This window comes from Aricia agestis, chromosome 18, assembly GCF_905147365.1.
Source record: "Aricia agestis chromosome 18, ilAriAges1.1, whole genome shotgun sequence".
Taxonomy (NCBI): Eukaryota; Metazoa; Arthropoda; class Insecta; order Lepidoptera; family Lycaenidae; genus Aricia; species Aricia agestis.
The window spans coordinates 5,727,992-5,755,723 of NC_056423.1; the positions used below are offsets into that span (position 1 = coordinate 5,727,992).

At 36.9% G+C, this 27,732-nt stretch overlaps 2 protein-coding genes, 1 long non-coding RNA gene and 1 other non-coding gene across 12 annotated transcripts in view; 1 reads left to right on the forward strand and 3 right to left on the reverse strand.

Moving 5' to 3' along the window:
* The window catches only part of LOC121735749 (tubulin polyglutamylase TTLL4-like), a 41,581-nt gene extending 29,919 nt beyond the window's left edge, over positions 1-11,662 (forward strand). The window contains exons 13-18 of one of the 9 annotated variants that reach the window (XM_042126668.1): positions 312-461; positions 2,689-2,787; positions 3,856-4,016; positions 4,277-4,323; positions 5,122-5,189; positions 10,754-11,662. In XM_042126668.1, the coding sequence (XP_041982602.1) occupies positions 312-461; positions 2,689-2,787; positions 3,856-4,016; positions 4,277-4,323; positions 5,122-5,189; positions 10,754-11,017 (789 nt within the window). In that variant the 3' untranslated portion in view covers positions 11,018-11,662. Of the gene's footprint in view, positions 1-311; positions 462-2,688; positions 2,788-3,855; positions 4,064-4,276; positions 4,324-5,121; positions 5,190-8,208; positions 8,230-8,593; positions 9,919-10,753 lie in introns of those variants that run through there. The other 8 variants (XM_042126670.1, XM_042126673.1, XM_042126667.1 and 5 more) reach the window with 8 other exon arrangements.
* LOC121735752 lies at positions 4,266-27,716 on the reverse strand. Its single transcript, XR_006036902.1, has 3 exons — positions 27,593-27,716; positions 20,371-20,374; positions 4,266-4,277 (listed from the first exon to the last, which is right to left on the reverse strand). It is a non-coding gene; the product is annotated as an uncharacterized LOC121735752 (long non-coding RNA).
* Trnaa-ugc lies at positions 14,102-14,174 on the reverse strand. Its single transcript has one exon. It is a non-coding gene; the product is annotated as a tRNA-Ala (tRNA).
* Positions 16,821-17,892, reverse strand: LOC121735751 (3-oxoacyl-[acyl-carrier-protein] reductase FabG-like). The gene has a single exon (XM_042126676.1). The coding sequence runs from the start codon at positions 17,710-17,712 to the stop codon at positions 16,951-16,953; it is 762 nt and encodes a 253-aa protein (XP_041982610.1). The 5' UTR covers positions 17,713-17,892; the 3' UTR covers positions 16,821-16,950.
* Positions 27,717-27,732: the final 16 nt, after the last annotated feature.

The following is a 27,732-nucleotide window of genomic DNA, read 5'->3' on the forward strand; positions in this document are numbered from 1 at the left end:
TAAACATAAACAACTAAACACGTAAACAAAATAAACCGGTAAACACGTAAACAAGACACTTCTAGAAAGTTCGAGCACAGTCTATTCGATTATGTACTAGCGCACCTAACGCCACAGGGAACTTACCGAGGGAACACAGGCAACATAAATCCCCTACTCAATACTAGATATTGAGTAGGGGATTTATGTTGCCTGTGTTTCCTCGGTAAGTTTTACTGGTTTGTCGCTAGATGGCACTACGTGTCCGTATACCATGTACCGTAACAATATGTTAAAATTTAAAAGTAAACTGATTTATTGACTAATTCCAGGTGAACATCTCCCCCAGTCTTCACAGCGCTTCGCCCCTCGACATCCACGTGAAGGGGCCTCTAGTGTCGACCGTCCTCAACCTGGCGCAGTTCCACGTACCGGCGCGGACCAACTTGGACGCCTTGCAGCCCGGACACGATTGTAAACTGGTGAGTGAATTTGTAGTGGGATATTCTAGGGATGCTTAAAATGACTGGAAATCAATGCAGTGATAAAATACTAAGTTTGGGGTAGTAAAGTTGCGCGTCCACCAGTTCGGAATCGGAGCATACGATGCGGACGGAGCGTCGTCATTTTTCATCAGGTGCAGAAAAGCAACAAATCCGTCCGCTGCGTACGCTCCAATTCCGAATTGACCAATGAAATTCATCGGTCGATATACAGCTTGCGGGACACGAGTTGCCACGTTTCCGACAGTTCCCAATGGCCGCCATACTACTGGCCATACAACGCGAATAGCCGAAATTTCGCGGCGTAATTTTCGTTGCGGAACGCGCGCGTAATTGGGTATTTAAAATTCTCAGATGTAATGTGTGCATTAACGAATTGGAGTTAAGGTTTGATTTGCTATGTTCGGTTTTGATAATTATTCCGTCGTGTATCTAAGTTTGTTGCTATGCAAAACATTATCGCTGAATCACTGCCGAACTTTACGCTCGACTCGGCTCGACGGAAATTCGGCTGGCGACGGAATTTCGGCATAGTGTGTCTGTCGCGTTACGTCCGTATTTTGTATGGGTTTGATACGCGGCGTAAACGCGGCGGAATTTACGTCGGCGTAATTCAGCCTAGTGTGCTTAGACACATACTGTAACAAATGATTTAATGTCTTGTACCTTGAAATCAGGTTGTTGTTCCATGGCAAGAACGTCTGTAACTGGCGACGAACACAGAGGTTCTCCCCAGCTCTGCGGGCCCTATCGACTAATGAAAACGGTTCCCCGAATGCGGGCCCTGTGGCATGCGTTTCAGAAATCTCCCGCACCCCGCAAGCGGGCCCTATCGACCAATGAAAATGAGCCATTATGCCTTTAATGAAGAAAGATATTGCAATTATAGAAGTTGTGTTAATTAGTTTGTACACATAATAACAAAGTCAGTATATACATTATACGGCCAACAAAAAACTGCTAAGCAGGCAGGCATAGTTCGTGCATCCGCCAGCTGTAGGAGACAGAAACATCGCAGTGTTTTAGTGGGTAGGGCCGCGGCACTCACCGCGGCGAGCCCCACATATCCGCAGCGGGAGTCCCCATCCCCTGCGTCGAATGCGACACAGCATTTCACTGCGTAAAAAAAGGCAGGCATACTTACATTCTAAACAAGTTTAAAAACAAAGGATGACTTTTTAATTTTTTTTTTTTTTTGTTTATTTGTTTCTAATGTGTTCATGTCCTCAATCCTCATCTTTCAATCACATTGACAAGTCATCCGTTGAAACCACATTGACGTCTTTTAGAGGTATGTTATTCCTAGCGGATATTATCAGATTTATATATTATTAGTTTACGACTTTTTAAGGATGTATATAAGGTCAAATTCAGTACTACATCCAATTAAATTATGAAAGTACTAAATATGTAAAAAATTGGACACCCAGACACTTATTATTAATTATAATAGATTTTTAAAGAACTATTCGATATTTAATTATTATTGAAAAAAATGATGTAATTTGACTACCGCAAATGGCTTGCCTAGAGCACGGCAAGACACAACTATATAGAAGGTGGCGAAAAAAGGAACTAACGCTGCCATCATACAAAAACGACATTTTCGACAGCTCTTCTTTACCAGCAGCGCCCCGATCACGTTCGTTTAAAGCTTTGTCGCACCCTTCGAAGGAAAGTTTTCATCAATTTCAATTGTAAATATTTCCTTAGATATACCGGTGAACCCACTTTCTTTTGGGCTAAAAAAATCGCAAATCGAACAAAGAAATTGATAAGCAGTTTTTTTAGCCATTTAGCTTTGATACAAAGTTCCTAATTCTGATGAATACTAAAAAAATGTAACACTTCCGGCAAAAATTACGTATGATAAATGGAAATTTTAAAATGAATTATTTCACATAAATTATCGGTAAGGTATTGATTTTTTGGTATCAATCGATGCAGGAGGTTTACTTCTACTATATATTTCGAATTTAGGTCAGAATCTTTGAATTTATAAATGTTATATACATCCTTAAAATGAAGTGGGCTATGACGCTAGCAACCAATAGCCGCGCTCGGAGAAGCGGGTGATATGAGAGTGGCGAATAAAATTGGTTCCTATGTAACTCCAAAAAGGCGCAACCAAATAGCATTTGATTATGATGCTATTATAAAGTGTAAGTTAATGTAAATAATATAATAAATTATATTATAATTTCAGGACGGATTGCCGTACGATAGCAGATTATACACCGTGTATCTATCAAAAGAAGAGAGGGATAAACATTTAATATACACCAATATAGAAGACAGACAGACGGTTTGTATTCTTATATATAAAAATGGATTTTCAAATGTGTTAGTCGCGCTAAAACTCCAAAACGGCTGAACGGATGCGGCTGATTTTAGTCTTAAAATATTCGTAGAAGGCCAGGGAAGTTTTTAAAGTGTCTCGAAGTTCACCGGGACAGCTAGTTTGTATATAATTGAGTACCAAATTTTATGATGATGATTGAAATGTATATGTATGTATTATAGGACCACATAATATCTTTGTGGCTTAAAACTTGGTTTTTTGCTTGGCGAAAAATTTTTTTCGCCAAGCAAAAAACCAAGTTTTAAGCCAAGTTTTAAACCAAGTTTTTATAAAAACGGTTTCCGCGTAATAAACGAACATCGGGCCAACGTAGTTACGGACTTCAAGTACTATCAGAGAAGTTGGTTCATAGACAGATGGCCGACCTACGTAGTTTGGTCGATTCATGCCAAACCCAGCTGACAGATCACGAGTCACGACCATAAAGTTAATATACCTAGCGGAATAGAGCAACAATCTCGAGCTGTCAAACGAAACCGAAATTGGTTTCATCTGTGTGTAAAAATATGTGTACGTATACATTTGCACAAGCATGATTGAACATGATTTCTATGAGATTAAATTGTCAACGTGCGGCACGTGCCGACTGGACGTCGAAAAAAGAGTGCTGCTGTCCTGTATCACACGTCTCTTTTTACCACGCAGTGTTACTGATAGTGACATCTTTCTTGCTCAGGCCTTTGTTTCTCTATTCCGCTAGGTATATTTACTTTATGGTCACGACTTACATTGACGTGATCAGTCTGTCATCAGTCTGGCGCCAATCTCTGATTGACGGAATACTGATGGTTATAAAAAGTACATATAAAAAAATGATCACTCCATCAATCCGTGGGTTCGACGATCAATTTTCCGTCAATCTTTACCAGACTGATGGATCAGATTGATGAAAAACTGATCGTGTAACCTACGTCATTGAATTGACATAATCCGACCAAATGACGCAGATCCGTCAACGGCCTATTAATCAATTTCTTCGATGGCACACAGTTATTTTTATATTGTTTTCAGTACCTCCGTGAAATCCTCAACACTCTGACATCGGACGACGTGCGTTCCCTCATCTGTGCGGAGGACGAGCTTAGGGTTTGCGACGGCATGGAGCGGATATTCCCCACGGCGAATACGCATCGCTACCTGACATACCTCGCTGGGCCCAGATACTATAACAGGCTTTTCGACGCCTGGGAGACTAGATATAGCGGTGATAGGCATGCCGGTAAGTGTACAGTCTAGCAAGCAGCTTTGTATGCTGTAGGCCTACTACGAAACCGTTTTGAGACTCAAACAATCGAATGGGAATGCCGCGTCCTGCTCTAACAACGTCATTTCTCGTTTGTTAGCGTAGGACGCGGCATTCTCGTACGATTGTTTGAGTCTCAAAACGGTTTCGTGGTACGGCCCCTGGACAAAAGGACCAAGTATAAAACAGGCTGTTTGACGCCTGGGAGACGAGATATAGCGGCGACAGGCAGGGCGGTTAGTATGCGATAGTCCTTCAAGGATCTTTATGCTAGAAAGATCCTTGTAGTGCTGTGTTCAGGTGTATTCCCTACGGCAAACGCGCTTCTATATTAGGCTGTTTGACGCCTGGGAGACGAGGTATAGCGGCGACAGGCAGGCCGGGTAGTATGCAACAGTCCTGCAAGGATCTTTATGCTGAATATTTGTTTACTATTTGTTAATGATTGTCTACTAACGGTACCGCATCGTCTTGTGTGTCGACGCAACGCTATACATAAATTGCGTTATTCTGTTCCACCCGATCATCATATCCACGGCAAATTTACGGTTGCTTTTTAGTAAAAATCTAAACTATTAAATAGACGCTGTTAAGCATTCGTGTACTAATCCACAAAAAATTACCTATTGAGTTATGAATGCAGTTATGTTCTTTAGATTATTTAGAACAAGACAGTCGATATTTAACAACAAAAAAAAAATGGGTTAGGACACTAATGCTTAATAACGACCATTAATGTTGTTCTTACATACTTAAAAACCCTAGTAAGTCACATAATTTTATCATTGACGGACTCACTGCTATTCTTCCTCGAAATTTCATTTTATCATAATACACTAACCCCCTTACTAATAAACGTTGTATAAGCTTTGAATAGTTATACAGTGTTTTGTTCCTGTCACACAAGTGACATTTTTAATTGGATTGAAGAAGACAAAACACTGTATAACTATTCAAAGCTTATACACCGTTTATTAGTAAGGGGGTAATTGTAAAAGCAAACTTACAAAATCATTTGTTTTTAAATGTCCCAGGCATCTCGCTACTGCAACGGCTGTGCGCGACGGGCTACCACCTGGAGGCTCCCCCTGTGCCGCTCAAGGTAACCCTGCTGCGGATATTGCACTGCATCCTCGCTTTGTTCCTCACACTACGCTTCCTGCACTCACACTAGACAGTAGTCATGGGGCCATGTGGTATTGTTAAAGTCTTTAACGGTCGCACTGGGTATGGCTACCTAAAGTGAGGTTTACCTCACTTCCTTTAGTTTACTAAAGAGTTCAACGAAGACTGAAGAGATTTAAAGAAAATGTACGTGTTTTATGTCGAAATTTTCATTATAATTTAATGATGATTTTGACATATAGTCTGTCAAGAAAGTCATGACAGGCGGGAATTTTTTTAAATGAAATAAAAAATATGAGAACTTTATTCATTCGAGATAAAAATGTGCAAGGTGACAATATTTAAAATGTAATATACTGTCTGTGAAAATACAAAGAAAAAAATGCACCTTATAACCGTGATTACGTTTAGAAAATTTTCCCGCCTGTCATGACTTTCTTGACAGACTATAAACTACATGCTTTTTCAAACTCTTCAGTTTAAAAAAAAATTGAGTGATGCCGTTCGGTTGGTGCTTCGAAATTTCCTGCGAGCAGAAGGGCGCGGAGACGAGATTTCTAGCCGCTTGAGATAATAAACAAGTGCTAGCCCCATAAAGTTAATATACCTAGCGGAATAGAGAAACAAAGGCCTGAGCAAGAGAGATGTCACTATCAGTGACATCTCTCTTGCTCAAGTTGCTCAGCTTGCTGCGTGGTAAAAAGAGACGTGTGATACATGACAGCAGCACTCTTTTTTTGACGTCCAGTCGGCACGTGCCGCACGTTGACAATTTAATCTCATAGAAATCATGTTCAATCATGCTTGTGTAAGTGAATACGTACACATATTTTTACACACATATGAAACCAATTTCGGTTACGTTTGACAACTCGAAATTGTTGCTCTATTCCGCTAGGTATATTAACTTTATGGTTAGCCCTTACAAGTGTTACAATATTATTAAGGCGTTTTTGTGAAACACCCGTCTTCTAAGCCAAGGGACACTAAAATGGTGGCGTTCTAATTCATGATACACGCCAAATGATCGTTGTAGCACTGAAATGTATTTTGGCTTGTTGCATCCGCGTCGATTCTGTCAGTTACTGTACGCGAATTTCAAAGCAACATTTTACTGGGATCTTCGTCATTTAAAATGATTGGGGTTAATTTGGTTCGCATAAAACAGCTTATAACATAAAAGTACTCTTTCAGTTAAAATTATCACAATTTAAATATATACAGTAGACAATCTTTTATCTTTGTACTCAGCTGAGTTACTGGGGAGTGGGGGGTGAGACAAGATCTTTTCGTTTTCGCTTCGTTATAGAAACGCCGATCAAAATGTATGGAATTGACATAAGCGTTCGCTAATATGACGTTGACGTTCGACTCGTCTTATGTCAATTCCATACATTTTGATCGGCGTTTCTATAACGAAGCGAAAACGAAAAGATCTTGGCTTACCACTCAGAACTGTATATATTTTTGTTGTGGTATTCGAAGGAAAGTACCTCAATGATTTCAAAATCCTCTGTACTTAATAACTTGTCATGTTATCGTGGCCCCAAAGTATGTGCCCCTGACTATGTCTTACCGGGTCTTATCGGGTTCCGAACTAGAATGAGGCCCTCTTCCATTAGCACACTGCCTCACACTGGCTTATTCTATTTACCTATTACACAAATTCTCTGAAATTCTGTCTAATTTTGAAATATTTATAAGATCTTGTTAAATAAACTTTCTTTATAATAAAATAATTTTATTATAAAGAAAGTTTATTTAATAAGTTTATAAAAACACAATAAATAACAATATTCTTAAATCCAAACTTTGCAATGACATTTACTTATTAACATGTAAAAAATATTTTTTTAACTTTTTGACACAAACTCCAGCATTCGTAGCAATATGACTGTAGAGAAGCGAAAATATAGACAAACAGCGGAGATAAACTGAAGGTGCCGTTCCTATCTTTACCGCAGCTAGCCGCGATTGATAAAAAATCAAATATAATGCCACTTTATGACATTAGACTATAGTCCTAAAAATTCAAATAAATTCCTACTATCTATAAAGTGTCTATGCCATAAAGTGTAATTTTAATTGAATTTTACGCTTGTGGCTTTTTACGTGGGAAAGTCATGCTTCGGCACGAATGGGCCGGCTCGACCGGAGAAATACCACGTTCTCACATAAAACCGGCGTGAAACAGCGCTTGCGCTGTGTTTCGCCGAGTGAGTGAGTTTACCGGAGTCCCAATCCCCTAACCTATTCCCTTCCCTACCCTCCCCTATAACCCTATTCCGTCTTAAAATGCCGGGAATGCGCACCTGCGGCTCTTCTGATACTACGAGTGTCCATTCCATCAATCATCAAATGTCGATCGCTGCTAGTCGCGGTAAAGATCGGAACGGCACCGTCAGTTTATTTCCGCAGTTGGTTTATACTTTCGCATCTCTACTGTAACTATGCTACGGATGCTGATGCATTTTCTGTCCCTTTCAATAAGAAGAAAATGAGATAACATGATATATTATTAACTTAGACAGATGCTGCTAAGTTATTTTCCAAAATAGGGTTTAATATTGTTAAAAATAAATATTGAACTAGAATAAGTCAATGTGAAATTGTTACAAAGCACTAAGTAAAATGTATTGGTATGTTGGTGTATGGGAATATTTTGTTTACTTTGGTGTTTATATGTTACTGTATGTTATATTATGTATGTTCGGTATAATTTGCTACATTTATATTTATTTCTGTTATATTTGCAACATTTAAGTAATTTTTTTTTTAAAGTGCAGTATTCTAAAAATCAAAGTTAAAATTCTTAACATTTGTTAAGTTTCTCTTGAAATATTTTATATCGGCGTTGCAAATATAATATATCGATATTATCAAGATATATTTATGTAATTTGTATAATATATTGTTATTTATATGTTTAAGAACATGAGTTTTCGTTACTGTAGGCTAGGACTAGGCTAGGTTTTCAACTGTCAATATTATTGCAGGCCAAGTCTGGATATAGCGTGGTGAGACATCTTTCTATTTCGGCATGGTTTCTTTTTTTTAGAAACCTTGAAATAGGCAAATGAATATAATTTATACTGCCAATAAAATCACACATATTTTTATAACAATATAAAAAGTAAAAAATATTTTGTAGAGCTTGTTTTGTGAGATTTCATTTGCGTATTTATGAGTTTTTTATAATTGTTATTTCGCTTCAAACTGTGTGTTTTGGATATTATTACAAATTATAGATTAGACTTTAGAATCTTACTGATGATCTGAATTTAAATTTCGAATCGGACTTGTCAAAAATTTGGCGCGAATGAATATCGATTTGTTTTTTTTTTTTATTTTCAATTTGACCATGGCATATTTGTGATTCAGGGCAAAGTGACAATAGCGCTAAGGCGAGCGTACTTGGGTTGTAAGCACGTCGCTCACAGTAAGTGTGTACCGGGCCTTATGGTCAAAAGGAGGGCCCAAAGTGGAACCTATAGGGATGCCACGTATAGACTGTATTTTGTCATAGAAGACGCTACGAATTAAAAAGTATAATTACCTGACTACGGTATAGTTTTTCATCTTCATTTAAACTTAGATGACAAGGATAGATTTTATAATTTATTATTAAAATGTCCATCAACATGTTAGATTAAAAACTTTATTTGTTACTTGGTTAGTAAAACGGTAAACTTGTATCAAACAATTATTTCGTAGGATAAATAATTATTGTTATTTGGTAATAGCTAGCATTAGATCCGCCGTGGTCAGGAGTAAAATGGTGCTAGAAATATGTAATTTAATAATAGAGCTAGTATTTTTACAGTAAGCTCGCAAAATGTCATAGTAAGTAAAGGTTTGGTACACGAGTAAAACAATGTTGCTAGAAAAAATAAAATGTTGCTAGACTTATACGCATGGATGGTTCAAAGCTAGGGCCAGTACACACAGAGATAGGCATGAGATGTAGTAAAAGCAGGACTTCCCAACCGATGGGTCGCTAAGTCTCAAAAATAAATTAGGACCAATAAAATGAGACCATTTGTTTAAGGTTTTTTTTTCAACATTTTATGAACTGTTGCAGTTTTGTGTTTTAGCAGTTATAGCTAGAGTTTTGTAGTGTCTGTTAGCAAAATTTTATTAGCTTTCTTTCTTGGGTGAAAGGTTGGGAATCCCTGTCTTAGAGGAGAGTAAGGAAGGCCAAATTATTGAAATGTAGTTATTTGTTGTTTCTAGTCAGCTATTCGGGATTTAGGCAATGTTTGTGACCTAACACTATTATTATCTTCATCGTCATTGTAACAGGTATTTAAATGTACGAATGTTGTGATATGTATTTTTTGTATTTTTGTATCTGTATTATTGTAAGTGTATTAAAGGTGTCGGTTTTAGGACCATATTGTTAATTAGTGTTTATTATTATAAGTTTTATATTTTTGTATTTTTATAATGTATTTATATATTGTCTTAAGCTTCCGCATCATATTAAAACTAGCTAATACAAATTACACATACAGTCAAGAATCCATTGCATGAATTGTTGTTTATCGTAAGCTCTGTTTGCGGGCCGCTAGTTGGGCTTCTCTGCTTTTTACATGATTTACACATTTTTAAATATTGCAAAATGAATTTGACATGTTTGACGAGAGCTTATGATGTGCCCCTGATAAATAAAATAATTATAATTTTAAAATAGGCAGGAATTTTATAACATTTTTTACTAACCAACTTATATACCAACAAATAACAACAGTATTTATTTTCTTTACTTTTATTCTTAAAAAGTGTCCAAAAATTATAACACGAAGCTTTTTGGTAGTTTGGTACTAACAATGCATGACTTTTGTCAGTTTTTTGTGTTTTTGGTAACAAGGAATGTCCTTAGTAGTATATTTTTTATGATGGTTAGCACAAATCATATTATACAGATCCCAAAACCCATAAGTCCAGCATAGTTCCTATAGGTTGCCTATAGATCTCATAGGTAATCTAGTCCACATTTTTCCATAGTTTTTCATGATAATGCTTCGTTTTTTCTACATTTAACTCATATTTATCATTCTGCCTCTTCATTTCATGGCTTCAGCACTAAATTTTAAACTTAGACATATCAACTTTTTGTTTTAAATACTTAGAATCTCGTTTACAAATATACGATTGTTTCCAAAACATTTTTGGTTTTTTATAGTTACTTAGCATAGATTATACGAACTGCCGCTTTACTGACCGTTGACTTCTAGAAAAACAATATTTTCAACAGAAACCCCCAATTTTCCAAAAAAGTAGGTACTATTATGTTAAAATTCACAATTCAAAAATTAGATTTATAGTTTTAGTCACTTTATTTTCCCGTTTCTATAGCGAGTAGCTATTCTAAAACGTATAACAATTGCTAGACCTGATATAATTCGCTAGACCAGAAATCATTTGCTAGAATAGTCGCAGTCGACGCGTCGGTAACGCGGCACCGTATCCATAGTAACGGAGCGCCCCTCCCCTTTGCCCCGCCCCGCCCCCTTCCTACCCCTCCCCCCGGTGTTGTAGCGGGCGGCGGCTGAGCTCAGCGCGTTGGATTGCAGAATGATGTGGACGCGCCGACGCCGCCCGCCTCGACACGCCCCTCAGCGTCGGACGTGCCCGAGGCCGACAGCACCGCGACAGCGAACGCAGCAGCAACAACAGCAAGTGCAGCAGCGACAGCAAACGCAGCAGCCGCGCTTCGCGTGTGCGGGCCGCTCGCGCCGCCGCCGCTTGCGCTCGAGCCGCGAGCGTAACACCGACCTCAACATGAATCGACAGAAGACATAGGATATTTTAATGTCAGGTGGGGTGAGAGAAACAATTCTGTAGAGTATATATTTTGTTGTTAGATACGGAAACGCAGTTAATGATTATTGCAGTCGCAGCTAAGGGTCGTTTTACATATTTTATGATATGCGATATTAATGCGTTGCGACGTCGCAAGCGATGTTTCAACAGATTGACGGACTAGAAACGAAGCATAGGGAAGGTCATACGTTCATATTTATCCGTTTAGAAGACGCGACGAAACGCACTGGAGCAGATTCCTTTATATTTTTTTGTCTTACAACAGCAGCTTTTCTGATTTCTACTAAGCGAAGTTTCCTAAAGGGAATTAATGGGGTTAGAGCAACATACCTCTTGTATTAACTGGCCCTGTTTCCCCATAAACATCTTACCCCATCTGACGTTACAGTTAAAAATGTTTAAATATTTGGTATATTTGATACATAAATATTAATGTAGTCCGATCGATGAAAAATTAATGACTTTCGTTTTAAATTCCGCCTTTTTTTATAACAAAAAAGGCGGAGTTTACATAGTGAGTGTTAATAAATTGCTGTCTTTAGCTTTAAATCTTTGAAACAATTGAAAAATAATAAGATAAAAAAAATTGCCCAGGTGTCAAAATGGAATAAGTATTGGTATATTAAATGTTTTAATTACATATATCTTTTAATACGTTTAAAAATCTTTTTCTTCTTTAAATCTATTATTTAAATTTTAAACTATTACAAAATTTGCTCAGCTTATGTTTATTCAAGACCGATTCTTACAGTGTTTTGTATCGAATGTTTTAATAATTTTAAAATTGTGCGACACAAAGTTACAAATATTGTGTATTTTTAGTGACTTTCGAAATACAGGGTGCAATTAAATCTACCGACCAATTTTTTAAAGGGTTTTTTATCATTAAGAGAGTCCAAGCTTATTATTCGTACTTAACCTTAACCTAAAATAAATACCTACGTCCTTTACATTTGACGCTCCTAAGCCCGTTAAAGTATGAAGGGAAAATTCGCAACTTATGATAATAACAAGAATTATTGTTATCAATGAAATACGTTTTAGCGTGATTGGCGCGGGCGGCGCATGGCGCATAGTGTCCATATTTTGTGGTGTTTTGTAGGTAAAACTTTCGGAAGCTATTTCTCAACATTTTAGTACTAAGTGATTATAATAGAAAAATACGTGTTTATGGACGGCATTATCGTTTACGATAAAGTCCTTTAATTAGATTTAAAAAAAAATACGTGTTTTTATTTTTAGCAAGGATCAATATCCAAATTTGGCCGGAAGGTTTAATTATTGCACCCTGTATAACATTGTCATATTATGGCCTCTTTTTATGTTGCTGTGGGGCAAGTGGCCCGCGGGAGACCTTTCTAGATTGTTTTCGGCTAACAAATTTTCTATTTAAATGTTTTACATACGTAGTAAAATGTAAATCATGTGCGTAATTTATTTTTTAAAGTTGGCAATATAATATTCCAACGAGAATAATAAATTATAACTTGCCTAGGTTTATCTTTATTTGCCAATTAATAATGTGGTGGACCCACGATTTCGAAATCGGTGATAAATGATAATATTTGTAACTTGTGTCTAATAAACATTCCTGAAATTCGAATTGTAAACTAAATTAGAGCTTTCAGTGAAGTCGGGTAAAATAGTAGTCGAAATACTATTTTTAATAGGCAAAGTAAATCGATAGATGTATTCGAAAAGTGTTCAGACCTAGTGTTGCTAGATTAGTCGTATATCGAATAAATTAAGCGTGTTATATAGCGTCGAGTGGTGTTCAAAATTCAAATCGATTTCTGAATGTATATAGTGTATTTGTCATTCATTCCTTCCTATACGACCGACGCAATGTCATTTTCACTAAAGGCGAGACCTCACTATGCGACACTTCAAGTTTTATGGAATTGACGTTTCTAAAACGTCAGTGGGGCGTTTTACAAACGTCAATCGTATGGAACGTGAAATGCCGTGTCGTGTCGTGTCACGTTAAGCGGGCCCCTAGACGAATAATAAAATTATTGACCGTCCCGTTCGTATGTTCAATACATCGCGTTATATTATCGCGTAATCTATTTGTCAAATACTGTTTAATAAAGTTGAAGCGTGATATTGCACAATACAATTGACCGTCTAGGGGCCGGCTAAGGCTCTTGGAATTAATTATCCGGAATCTTACTGACCCATTAGCATGGCTTGAGATAACTTTGAATGTGAGTGTCGACACACACTAGGCCGAAGTTACGCCGGCGTAAATTTCGCCGCAAATGTCAAACGCATACAAAATACGGACGTAACGCGACGGAATGGTGTGTCATCCCTCGCGTTTCGTCCGTATTTTGTATGCGTTTGAAACGCGGCGGAATTTACGCCGGCGTAACCTCGGCCTCGTGTGTTTCGACACTAACAATATGTATTGAAACTGCTACCGTCTGCTACAGTATTAATTAGCGTAGAGTCCCACTAACTGCGTTGTTTTCTGACCGTAGGGATTCCGGATAATGTGGTTCTGGGCTTAGGTCTTTTTCTGGACAATTGAGCTGTAAACAGTAAACTACTAGTAGATTTTACATACGATTAGAAAATTAGAAGATTTTACTAGTTAGTAGACGTATAAGAAAGATTCGTCTTTTGAATGTGGTGTAATAGTTCACAGATTTATATATCAAATGTAGGTGCCTTATGTACCTTACAATAATATTATTATTATGTCCAAGAATTTGATAAATAAGTTGTACTTAGTTTGCTGAAAATTCCTTTACATTTTATGTAATGTGTTTAGGTTTAATTTTAAATTAAGATTACCATTCTACTGTCTACACTTTGCCTCTATTTTATGAAATATAAATTATAAGTACATTTTTTTTTTGTGACAAGTTTGAATTCTGGTAATTTTGGTTATTCAAAAGCCAATGAGCTTGTGAGCATACTCAATCCGAACAAATTACATGTAAGCATTTAATTTTAGTGTTTTACCTACTTAAAATTTACTACATGATTGTTTGATCTGATCCTTGAAATAAAAAGATAAAACATTGTTTTTTTATTTTATTTCGTACTTGAAAATCTTGGAGATGCGGGGGATCGAACCCGGGGCCTTTCACATGCAAAGCGAACGCTCTACCACTGAGCTACATTGAGCATAGTAGTAAAAATGCTGAGTCCAAAAATAGGCATGTTTAATGTTTATACTCCACTACAGAAAAGAATAAAGAGTAGACGCTGAAATAAAATTTCCAAACATAATTACGATCAAAAAATAATAAGGTCTTTGTACAATAATTGCAGTTTTTAAGTGATTTAAAAGTTATGTTCAGCACTACTCTTTTTTAACTGACTTCAAAAAAAGGAGGTTATCAATTCGACCCGTATGTACCCAAGTATGTAATATTTCCAGAACTGTATGTAATGTACCTAGATACTTATGTTTATATGTTTGTGTCGCATATTATCTCCCGAACTACAAGTCCGATTTGACTTTTGAGTAATTCTTTTTTTGTTGTACTAGCTGATAAGGAGATAGGGAATTTTAATTGTCAATTACGTACAATTTTGAAGTCGGTTTTATCTTTTTAAAATATTATGTACTATTATTGACAAGCTATATTTGTATTTTGTACTAAATGTGACGTGATAACGTGCGTCGCGCATTCGGTCATCGACGCTTTAAAAATATATTATTTCATCTCTATACCTACGGATGAGGCCGCCAATTTTTGCTGATTTGGCACTGAGTTATTGCGTTGGTAGCGTAGATAGTTAGATACTTCTACTACAAGAAAAAGTGTCTACGCTACTCTACATACTAAAATGGTACGGTAGCGAATTTTTATTTCTACGCTACCGTAGCGTTGACAAAATCAAACTTATCTCTGTAAATAATACACAATCCCCGCGTTCCATTTGACGTTAAAAACGATCAAAACGCTCAAAATAGGAGGCAAAACGCGGGGAATATAGTCGCAAACATGGCCCTTTTGAGTTTTGACTACTCAGTACTCACATGATGCATTGATAGTTTTTTTTTATGAAATAAGGGGGCAAACGAGCAAACGGGTCACCTGATGGAAAGCAATTTCCGTCGCCCATGGACACTCGCAGCATCAGAAGAGCTGCAGGTGCGTTGCCGGCCTTTTAAGAGGGTATAGGGTAATAGGGGAGGGTAGGAATGGGGAAGGGAATTGGGGAGGGTAGGGAAGGGAATAGGGTAGGGGATTGGGCCTCCGGTAAACTCACTCACTCGGCGAAACACAGCGCTAGCGCTGTTTCACGCCGGTTTTCTGTGAGAACGTGGTATTTCTCCGGTCGAGCCGACCTATTCGTGCCGAAGCATGGCTCTCCCACGTATAAACCGTAATATGTAGTTACAGTAATTGTGTCACAAAAACACTTCCTTTGAAAAAAACTGTGTTACACACAGCCCGTCTGAGGTTCAAATGTGAGCTGTCGAAAAATTTCGGATATTACGAGATTTTTCATAAAGTACGTAAAAACTCAGCATTGCCACCTCCCTATTTCACCTTCCCTAACACAACGATAATAACAAATGGGTATTATTGGTGACGTTTAAAAAGTTGGGTAGAATTGATGTTTCTAACAATTCATTTAATTTAAAAAAAAAAAAATTAGGTATAAAGAATATCTTAAAATACTAAAAAAATTAGGTGAGGTAATAGCACTGGGTAATAGCCATTTATATAAGTATTCATAACATAATATATCCGATTTATCTTCAAATCTGTCATACTTACTGCTACAGCGACAGTTGAAGTGCACCTCTTCCACGGCGGATGACAATTATTTTGTATCATCATGGCTGAGGGACGTGACCACCAGAATATGATTTGAACCGAAATAATTCTAATGCATTCTTGAGTGCTTTATTTTCTTAGTTAGAATCAGTTTTCGAACATAAGATAAACAATAATTTTTAAAATACCGAGGGCGGAGAAAAAATATTACCAAATCAGCAAAAATTGGCGGCCTCACCCATACACAAATAGTCCAAGAGATGAATAATAAATAACATGTTTTGGCAAAAAACGTGACGCATCGATTCCACTGCCCCATCGTGAGTTGAGCCTATATTGGTACGACTTACCTACTACATATATATATATACAGTATGTAACAAAAATAAGTGATAATACTTTAGGGTATGTATGTGTTCCTTGTAGAGAGTTCATTGTGAAAGTAGCAGCTCTGAAAGATAAAATTTTTTTTCACGTTTGTATGGGCAAGGGCCAGAGCGTCACGAGTTTCCCCATAAAAGCGAAAACAAAATTTGGTGTTTCAGTTATTTTTGTTACACCCTGTATAAGTTACTCTATGGTTCTATTGTATATATACTATTCATGCGCGGTCGTAGCCTGAAATTTTGGGGGGGGGGGGTCACTCACTAATCACTATTCACTACACTAATTTTTTTTTATCTGCGCCTTCGGATGGTTCTGGGTTGACAGCTGTCTAAGGTCTAAGGATGCAGTGGTGGTTAGGGGATAGCTAGAAATTTCCTTTTATTATTTGGTAAGATTTTGAGATTTTTCAATTTGAAATTAGGATTTGGGGGGGGTCATGTCCCCTGTGACCTTTGGACCGCGCCTGATACTATTGCACACTCAGACTAATAATTATTATTTATTAGTGTTGACAACTCTTCTTAAAATAAAAATATATTAATTGCTTTCATGGCAACAAGTTTAATTTTTCGAATGAAACAAGTTTTTATAAAATGTAATGAAATGCCAAATGTAACATGAAAAATATACAATTTAATAAATAAATAATTAATACTTTCACAATAATACCTATGGTTCTAAAAATTTCCTATCAAAATATAGCTATACATCGAAGCCTAGACAAAACACATTTTAATAAAAATAATCAAGATCTAAGATCCATATTGATATAAATGCAAACTAGGCCAAAGACTTTCCTCCGTCTATGACATAGCAAGATCCCGTAATGCTTTTAGCTATGTCACTCGCTAGGAAGGAGATCAAGTTAGCAACTTCTTCCCCTTCAACAATTCTCTTCAGAGGTGTTCCGCAAGCGTTATTCTTGCAGAACATATCAAGCTGATCTTCTGTGAGGCCTGTATCCTTGAACAGATTGGTTTTAACAAAACCAACATTTACAGAATTGACTCTAACACCGTCTGCTGCCAGTTCCAGAGCCGTGCATTTGGTGAACTGGTCCAAGGCAGCTTTAGACATATTGTATGCTAAGGACATGGTGTTGGGTTTGCTACTGGATATGCTGGAGACATTTATAACACAGCCTTTGCTGTTGACTAGATGAGGAACGCACAACATAGTGAGATGATACACAGATCTTACGTTTGTAGAGATAACTTTATCAAAAGACTCCATATCAGTTTTCTTGATTCCTCCCATTGCTATTATGCCAGCATTGTTTACCAAAACATCTAGTTTGTCGGTCTGCTCAATGGTTTCCTTTACGATTCTCTCCACGTCTAAATCTTCGGTTAAATCTGCGACTATCGTCAATGGTTTTATTGATTTTGCTCTCTCGCAATATAAGGCGATTCTTTTCAAGTTGTCGCCTTTTTTATCGACTAGGACAAGTTTGGCTGATAGTTTTGAGAAGTGTATAGCTGTGGCGGCTCCGATGCCAGAGCCGGCACCAGTTATTAACACCACCTTTTCGGAAAAATCCATCTTGACTTACTGTAGTTAGTGTCCATATGTTTTTATTGTGATTCGTAATGTTACTGGATATTTATCAGAATTTCATAAACTATATACTCCGCATAACGCAGTAATCACTAAACACAAATACTCCATAAATACTCCTACCGGAGATTGGAGAATTTACTACGTTTACGTATGGTTTACGTTTTATAGTATAGCCTATAGGTAATTATTTTCATTTCGACCAGTGTTGCCAACTTTTTTTTTTAAACCACCAGAAACCGCTAAAACCTAATTGGCCTCTCAAACCACCAGAATTCCACTAAATAACGTAAAGACAACAACAACCTGTCTGAATATAATTTGAAAATAATACAACAACAACGTCATTATTATTATGAAATAATTAATTTGTTAGGTACTTACTACAAAAAAGGAAAACTTTAGTTACCTACCTATGTACCTATGTATAAGTAGGTACTTAACTAAATATTAAAGATGAACGTATTTAGAGGAATCATTGTCATTTACTTGTTCAGTTTGGGAAGAATAAATTTCTTTAGTTCTAATTTTTGTAATACGGTATTTGGTATTATGTTGTTATTACAGCATATTTTGCCTTCGCGTGCTAACCTTGCACGAAAGAAACTTCATCCGGTTTCTCTGTTAAGTCTTGACAACATTCATCATGCTAAATAATCGCTCTATATCAGCGTTAGAATGCGGCCAAACGAATAAAGATAATTATAATATAATAAAGGTACGTCTAAACCACCAGATCTAGTGGAAATTCCAGTAAGTTGGCAACACTGATTTCGACTTCTGCGATCTGTCACACGATCATGTGATAATTTGTCAAAGTCAAAATCAGCTGTTTTTATTATTTTCTTTTTTTATGGCGCAACGGATTCATAATCCATGATCTTCTTGACCATGATCATCGAAGACTGACTAAAGTCTAAAGTAAACTAAAGACTGTGTACTGTATAGGGACCGTGCAGAAACTATAGAGGGCGTCGTAATTCGACAGCAGCGACATGATGCGAGTAAAAGAAGTAACTTGTGAGTGACTTTGGCTTCGCAATCTCTTTGACCCCGGCTAGTTTATAAGTGTTTTTTTATATGTTTTAGACTATAAAATGATTGAATACTTACACGCCCAAGTTGCCACATGCGGCCGCGAGAACAACAACAGATTTCCAAGAATCCGCGATCGAAGGATTAAAGTGAAATACTAGATGACGCCCGCAACTCCGTTGCGCTAAAAATCATTTATCGCGCGAGAACCGTACATTTTCCCGGAATAAAAAGTATCCTACGTCCTTTCCCGGGGCTCAAAGTAAATCCATACCAAATTTCAGCAAAATTTGTTCAGCGGTTTGGGCGTGAAGTGCTAACAGACGTCTACACTTTCGCATTTATAATATTCAGTATGGATGAGTTTCTAACCGTAAACAAAGAACGAAAGCGTGAATAAAAATGTTTAAAGCTTATCTAGTTAACTAAGAAAATATCTGAAAAAGTAATTAGTAGCATCCATCAGCACAGAAAGTAAAAACTTGATAAATATTGCAATAAAATAATGAAGATGCAAAAATACTTATATTACTGAAAATGCTTGTGGATTAATAAAATAAAACAAGTTCACTAAAATGTCGTTGTCACAGGTGCGGGTGTTATGCCGTGCCGTATCGTAAATAGCAGCTACCGTACTCTTATTTAAGTATTATAAATGATATTTTATTATTTTATTGTATTATTATATTATGTATATTATTATTATATATTATTATTATTATTTATGTTGAATCTGTCGTGCGTCAGGCGTAATATGTATAGGAACCACGGAAGATCAGGTACCGCGGTGCAGTGTTCTGCGCCGTGGTAATACACCTGAGTGGGTATCCTTTTCGGCATTATACAATGCACTGCCTAATGATGCCATAATTTTTTTTTGTAGTTTGTTGTTTGTTTTATTTTTTCTTTTGGGTTATTGTTTGCTTTTTTTTTTTGCTTTAGTGTGTGCAGTGTATTGTATTTATGTTTGAATAAAATTTTTATTATTATTGTTATTATTATAAAATAAATGCTTTTATTTCATCAACCTTCTGTGATTCGCTCGATACCATCTTTACAACTTTTGTCTGTCACTATTTTTATCTTGTGTAGCTCATCAGTGCAAACACTATATTCTTTAAATAACATACAAATACTGCACTATTAATAGTTTTCCTACTTGAAGAATCATCCTTTTGAAAACCAACACTTTGACAAGATGGTTCAAGATCAATGATATTTCAAGATAAACACTATTAAGGAGTACTATTATATTATATTATGTGCCTCAGTGTTGAATTCCTGGCAGGACTTCTCCAAATTATCCTTACTTTTGATGCATTCTAGTTGATGTCTTTGAAATTCTTTTTTACAAGAGTTTTTTTTATTTTCTTCTTCAGGAAAAATTGTAGGTAGGTATATTATATGCCGGGTGTACAGGATTTCCGATCTTGGCCAATTAAATGAGCGGTGCACAGGTAGGTATGTAAAATTTAGATGGAACTTCAACTTCCAAACTGGCTTCCAGTTTGGATGTTTACTGAAAGAAGCAACGGTTATAGGTTAGGTTCATATTGTGTTTATCTAAATGAATTTACGGTTATAATCTACAAAATTCAGTGTTTTTACGAGTCTACACATAACATTCATGGAACTTTTTAAGTACTTACGTATGTTTTACCGGCTTTTATCCATTTCTTTCGTTTTTCAATAAGCCATGGCATGTGAATACTTTTGGCAGGAAAATAGTAAAATTTTAGATCGTTCGATTTGCCTTTATTTTTCTTGTATGTATTAGAACATCCGGGAATACAACAATGCTTGAAAATACTCAAATTTCTCAATAAATCCTTTAATTTTCCGTAGCTTGACTTGAGCTTGTCAATAAAATTTTCGTAAAAGTTTCGGCTACTCGTCACTAGTGGCAGTATAGACTCACAGACAGAATAATATGTAGGTACACACTTTCGCATTTACTTATTTGGGGGCACACTAAATATTATAATATTATTATTAAGAATTTAGTATAGATGAGAAAGTGAGTCTATGTCTGTGTTGAACCGATTTAGATGGTAGTTTGGAGATATTTAAATATTATATGAACTTTGAAATACGGGAAAGGACATTAAGAATAGTTATTTTTTGTGGAAAATGTACGGTTTTCGGGCGATAAAATAATTTTAAGTCGCGTTATTTAGTTATGGTGGCCGTTTAGTTTAAGTAGTGTTGGATGGTGTATTATAATAATTTGGTGATAATAATATTATGCACGTTACTACAAAGTTAATTACCTAAAATGGCTTGATTAAATCCTTCCGCTTCGCTCCTCTCAGTTTTAATATTATTAATTTATTATGCTAGTTAAAAGGTAGAATAATAATTATAACCCAGTTATAATTATTATTTTAGTAAAGAAAAAGTACCTACATTTGATTATTATTTGATTAGAGTACCAATTATGTTAAATGAAGAAATTAGTAAATTTTAAGTAAGTATATCATGTATTTGGTCATCATTATTTTAATAATTTTAATAATATTAAGATACTTAGCTGATAATATGTTTAATAAGATGTATGTCACCAAAAAAATCACAGTGGGCCTATTTGTGGGCACTATCCGTCTAGGGCCGCATTTACATATAAAACATTTCGATATATCAATTCGACCACGATGCAATTTGTGAATAGCCCCCATAAATAACTATTTCCCGTTTGACATACGACCCTCCGTATAAAGCAGATTGCAGACTTTTTGCTTCATATATATACTTAGTTTTCTAGATGACGCCTGCCACTACGTTACGCCAAAATTCGTTAATCGCGCGGGGACCGTACATTTTTCCGGGATAAAAAGCACAGGTCTGTCAGTAACCTCTTTACGCCCAAACCGCTGAATCGATTTTGCTGAGATTTGGCATGGGTATAGTCTCAGTCACGGGAAAGGACATAAGATACTTTTTATACCGAAAAAATGTACGGTTCCCGCGCGATAAATGAATTTCGGCGCAACGGATTTGCGGGCGTCATCTAATATAAAAAAAATAAGAATTTAGGTTTTTGATAAAGTGATTCAAAAGATTATAATAATTAATTTGAGACACATTATTATAATATAGCATTGTTACATAATACTCATAAACAAAGTAATTTAAAATAGCATGAATGTGTGTGCAGGCCCTTAGTTGGCGCCTGGCATTTCCCTCCTTATTTGACAGATATTCGAAATTTGAAAACCGGTAGATTTTTTCGGCCCCGCGCAAATCAACTGTGAAATTCAATTGAGCGACCATAAATTTGGACGTTTGAAAAATTCTCGTACCTTTTTCAGTTCGGTATTTCCTAATGTATAACGCTGGTGTGCGATTTATTTAACTATTTCTTATGTTTCTTGACAGTGACTTATTAATACGTGGATTGAAGTTCAGTCAGGACTCAGGATGGACTGTTGTTATTTTATCTTTGATTTTCATAATTATCAGAGAGGCCTCCAAATCACAGCAAGGAACTACTAACGTTCGTTAGTTTTATTCGACGTCCACAACAAAATTGTGTATAGTGCGTCAAGAAAGTGAAGAAATTAAAAAGTGGCAACATCGCAGTGTCATCCCTTGGTCATCCCTTTCGAATCAATCTAAGAAAAAAGGGATGACACTACGATGTTGCCACTTTTAAATTTATTCACTTTCTTGACGCACTATACAAAGTCAACGTAAATAAAAATGCTCCAGCAACATGGAAGCAAGTTTTAATTGGACCCCAAAGTAATACAACTTCGCCTCAACATGATCCTGTAACCTAATAAGTGGGAAACTTGGTGAATATTTTAAAAACTTTCCGTTCGTCAAGCTAAGTCTCATAGCTACAAGATTAAGAAAATGCGGATATGTAAAATAAGGATTAATTTTAAGTGGCACTTAAAATTAATCCCTTTGTTTCGAATCAGGGCCGGTTTTAGCACTACCAGCGCCCTGGGCGAGGTTTCTTCGGCACCCAGGATGCTGGCCGTAATACTGAAAAAATTGGCACCCCTTTTGTTTGCCTTCAGCGCCCCTTTTTATCTGGCGTCCAGCCTGTCTAGCATACTGCATACGCCAACGAGATATCTCACTCTACATCTTTTCTCGATGTTTGATGGTTTGTCTTTTCATCTCTATTGACCCTAGCATGTCAAACATTTTTTTTAAAATTACACATTTTTATAGAGTTTTGGCGAGATAATGTCGAGATTTTGACATTATGAGACGAGTAGTTTTTCATTATCTCGAGAGTGAGATATCTCGTTGGCGTATGCTAGGCAGGCTGGACGGTTACCCAGCGTAGCACCCCCCCCCCCCACTATCGCCGCTAATGTTTAGAATGTCCCTTCGATAGTAGATAATAACCACATGCTGTCTTAGGTTCAGTTCTTATTTCAACGTACCTAAAGGATAGGCTATGTATTTAGCTTAGCTATATTGTGTTTATAAGCTAAGTATATCAATAACTGTGTGCTAATTAATTCTCGTGTAGTTAATCAAGTTTAGTTTTTAATTAAGATTATTTAATGTCCAGCGACCTGTCAGCTCCTCAGGCCTTTGATTTCCTGGAACTCGTACCTACGCGGAATGTCTGACTCTAGGGCCTTAAGATAAAAAAACGTTATATTTCAAATTTGAAATTCGAATGCGGATTGACAGTTACGGTCCATTTGGCGCGCAATCCACAAATTGGCGATACTTCACTAGCGGCGTGCCATCCATCGCCGGAACGACCGAACCGCCGCCATTACTATTAATGTTTAAACTTTAAGGATATGGAGAATAAGTTGGATGATTCTGAATTCTGATTGCTAGGAGCTACTTTTAATTATTAATTTGCAGAGTGATATAACAAATTCTAGAATTCTTGTAGTCTGTCAAAAAAGTGAAGAAATTAAAAAGTAGCAACATCGTAGTGTCATCCCTTTCAAATCAATCTAGAAAAAAGGGATGACACTACGATGCTGCCACATTTTAATTTTTTTTTATGAAATAAGGGGGCAAACGAGCAAACGGGTCACCTGATGGAAAGCAACCACCGTCGCCCATGGACACTCGCAGCATCAGAAGAGCTGCAGGTGCGTTGCCGGCCTTTTAAGAGGGAATAGGGTAATAGGGGAGGGTAGGGATGGGAAGGGAAGGGAATAGGGGCGGTAGAGAAGGGAATAGGTTAGGGGATTGGGCCTCCGGTAAACTCGCTCACTCGGCGAAACACAGCGCAAGCGCTGTTTCACGCCGGTTTTCTGTGAGAACGTGGTATTTCTCCGGTCGAGCCGGCCCATTCGTGCAGAAGCATGGCTCTCCTACGTATTTCTTCACTTTCTTGACCCACAATACACAATTTTGTTATGGACGTAACATAAAACTAACGAACGTTAGTAGGTCCTTGCTGTGATTTGGAGGCCTCTCTGATAGTTATGAAAATCAAAGATAAAATAACAACAGTCCTTTTTAATTTCTTCACTTTTTTGACAGACTTATTACCTATGTTCCATTCCCATAATATTTTGTCTGTAAAAAGGCAATGGAAATCGATGGATGAATAATTAATATTGTATGTCGTGAATATACAATATTAATTATTACGCGTATAGCTACTCAAAGTCTGGTTGTCTTTGTCTTACACAATATTAGACAAGTCACATGCCTGAATATCTTTATTAGGAACAGAGTTACAGTACAGACATACAGTCATGATGATACACTAGGGTGGGTTGCACCAACTTACTTTAACTATACTTAACTATAACAAAATGTCGAATGAACTGTCAAATCTCTAGTAAAACTCAACAATGGACGCCATATTCGACGATAACCATAACCTTAACTTTAACAACGCCTCTGGTGCAACCCACCCTTATGAAATGACACGGTTAAGGTCTTGTGGACGCATCACGCACCCTTAGAGCATTGAGAGCAATTTTCATAGGTATGGTGCCGAGGTGGTAGACTGGTAGGTCTGGTAGTATCGACTTTCGTCTTACATTCAGTGGCGGATTTACAAATTTGCCGCCTGCAGGCTATTCAATTTTTGCCGCCCCTATAACTGACCTTTGAAATTCAATACGTTAGTTTAGTTCACAATCATATCCCACCAAATCCATTTTTTGAAAATTTTTGTTGAGACGACCACACAAGGTTTCACCCTGTGCGGTATTTATTACTGGTATTGTAGAATTTGTTTAAGTTAGGGTCAGTAGAGTTAGGCCGTGTAAATTCAGAAGCTTGGCTCTACATGAGATCACATATCTTTTTCACAGGGTAAACTTTAAACCTAATATGTGGTCGTCTCGGCAATATTTTACAAGAAATGTTTTTGGTGGGATTTTTTTATTTCTGTAAGATAAAAAAAGGGGGCTTTTGCCGCCTCTCTTAATCTGCCGCTCTAGGCTCCAGCCTACTTAGCCTATTGGTAAATCCGCCACTGCTTACATTACACGTACTTTGCCGCTATTTATCGCAGCATAATGTACGGTTTCCGCAGAATTACTTTAAGAAGTTCTCTAGTAGCACGGAATACATAATATTAGTACTTACTTGAAGTACTAGTAGGTAATAAAAGAAATCTTACCTACTTGAATTTTAACTTGAAGAGTTAATCGACTTTCAAGAAGGCGGTATCGGGTCTTCGGTAGTGGTTTTTAGGGTTCCGTACCCAAAGGGTAAAAACGGGAAAATATTACTAAGACTTCGATGTCTGTGTGTTTGTCCGTCTGTCCGTCTGTCTGTGTGTCTCCAGGCTGTAACTCAAGAACCGCTATATAAGCTAGACTTCTGAATTTTTCTTACAGATTGTGTAGGTATAATATCTGTTGCTGCTATGACAACAAATACTAAAAAAATAATATTTAAGGGCGCTCCCATACAAAAAACACAATTTTTTGTCTAGTTTCGTTCTATACCGGTACGGAACCCTTCGTGCGCGAGTGCGACTCGCACTTGGCCGATTTTTTTCAATATGCGTTGTATCCCTGCTCTCATTAAAAGCGAGTGGTTGAATTTTTCACAATTTCCGCTGATCCAATAAAGAAATGCAAATCCACTTACGCCGCTAATATTGTCTTCTAGTGATGGGCGTAACGACTTGTCGATAGTATCGATACTCTAATATAGTATCGACTCGATACTGTAAAAGGATTAATAATTTTAATAATACATAATTGTCGATAAATAATTTAAAACGAACTATTAAACAATACCTATCTACCATTGTTCTGAAACTGAATAAGTACTTATATTAACAGTAGGCTCATAAAATAATTTTATCTGTTTTTTTTTTCATATTTTTAAATCAAAATAATGTTTAGTAATTATCGGTCCGCACTCCGCACCGCACCGCTCGGGTCGAGTAGGTATTATTTCGCATCAAGAGAAAAATGGCACAGTTAGCGCCGCGGTGCGTAACACGGGGCGGACGTGAATTTTTTAATTTTTATCATAATCGCAGACTAGCAATCGTATTTTTAGCAAGTACTATTAATTTAATTATTTATTATTAATTGAATTATATATTAACACTAATAAGTGTAACAAAGTTATAATATAATAGCGAGTTCTTTGTTTTTACATATTTCAATAAATAATTTATTTTTCGTTTTTTAAATTCTATCGACTATCGATATTACGAACAAAATCCCTTGTGTGGCGTAAAAAGTTTTTATAGACCGTGATTCGCTGTTCGCGCCACCGACTGGTCTGAGATGTTTTACCTCTGATAGGTCATAGGACCTTATGCCAACCACATAAGAATCATAATCATAGAAACTTTCAAAATAACTTTCAGCAACGTTTTGAACTATGTATTATAATTATTGTCTTCTAAATGGTCGCTGTTAAGCATTAGTGTCCTAACCCACATTTTTTTTGTTGTTTGAATGCAGTCTTGTTCTAAATCATCTACAGGACATAACTGCATTCATAACTCAATACGTAATTTTTGTGTGGGTTAGTACACGAATGCTTAACAGCATCCATTAATGAACTTTCACAGTTTCAATGTCTATGGACTGTTTATGTTTTAAACACGTAAAAATAAAATATGGCTAATTCCTAATTAAGTATTTCACTAAATTAAGATTTGGTAAAAGGGATAAAAACTTGAGAGGTGTCAAGGGACACCCGAATGGAACGAAGTTATTTCTTATGTTCAAAAAACCTGTAAGTATGTAACATATAATATATTATGTACATTGTACACTCAAAAAATTATTAAAAAAACGCCACCTATTCACGCTCAGGAATACTACCAACGCCCTCTGCCCCTACCATGCAGGTACTAATAAAAAAGTGTCGAGGTCAATTAATATCGTTCAGTCTAGCCTCCTTTACGCCGAACGCGCGATAAGTAACTTCGTTCCAAAAATGCTAACATTAAGGTTTTTTTTTTTTTAGGGGGCAAACGAGCAAACGGGTCACCTGATGGAAAGCAACATCCGTCGCCCATGGACACTCGCAGCATTAGAAGAGCTGCAAGTGCGTTGCCGGCCTTTAAAGAGGGAATAGGGTAATAGGGGAGGGTAGGGAAGGGAAGGGAATAGGGGAAGGTAGGGAAGGGAAGAGAAGGGAATAGGGTAGGGGATTGGGCCTCCGGTAAACTCACTCACTCGGCGAAACATAGCGCAAGCGCTGTTTCAAGCCGGTTTTCTGTGAGAACGTGGTATTTCTCCGGTCGAGCCGGCCCATTCGTGCCGAAGCATGGCTCTCCCACGTATAAAACTATACTATACTAACCACGTATATAAACCACGTATATAATCTAGTTTTTATATCGCACCATCATACGAAACACACGAAAAGTAAAATAAATCAACAGTGGCCTTAGGAGGTGGCGAACAGGGACCGTACCACGAAACTATTTTGAAACTCAAACAATCGTACGAGAATGCCGCGCTCTGCTCTAACAAACGTGAAATGACGTCGTTAGAGCAGGACGCAGCATTCTCGTCCGATTGAGTCTCAAAACGGTTTCGTAGT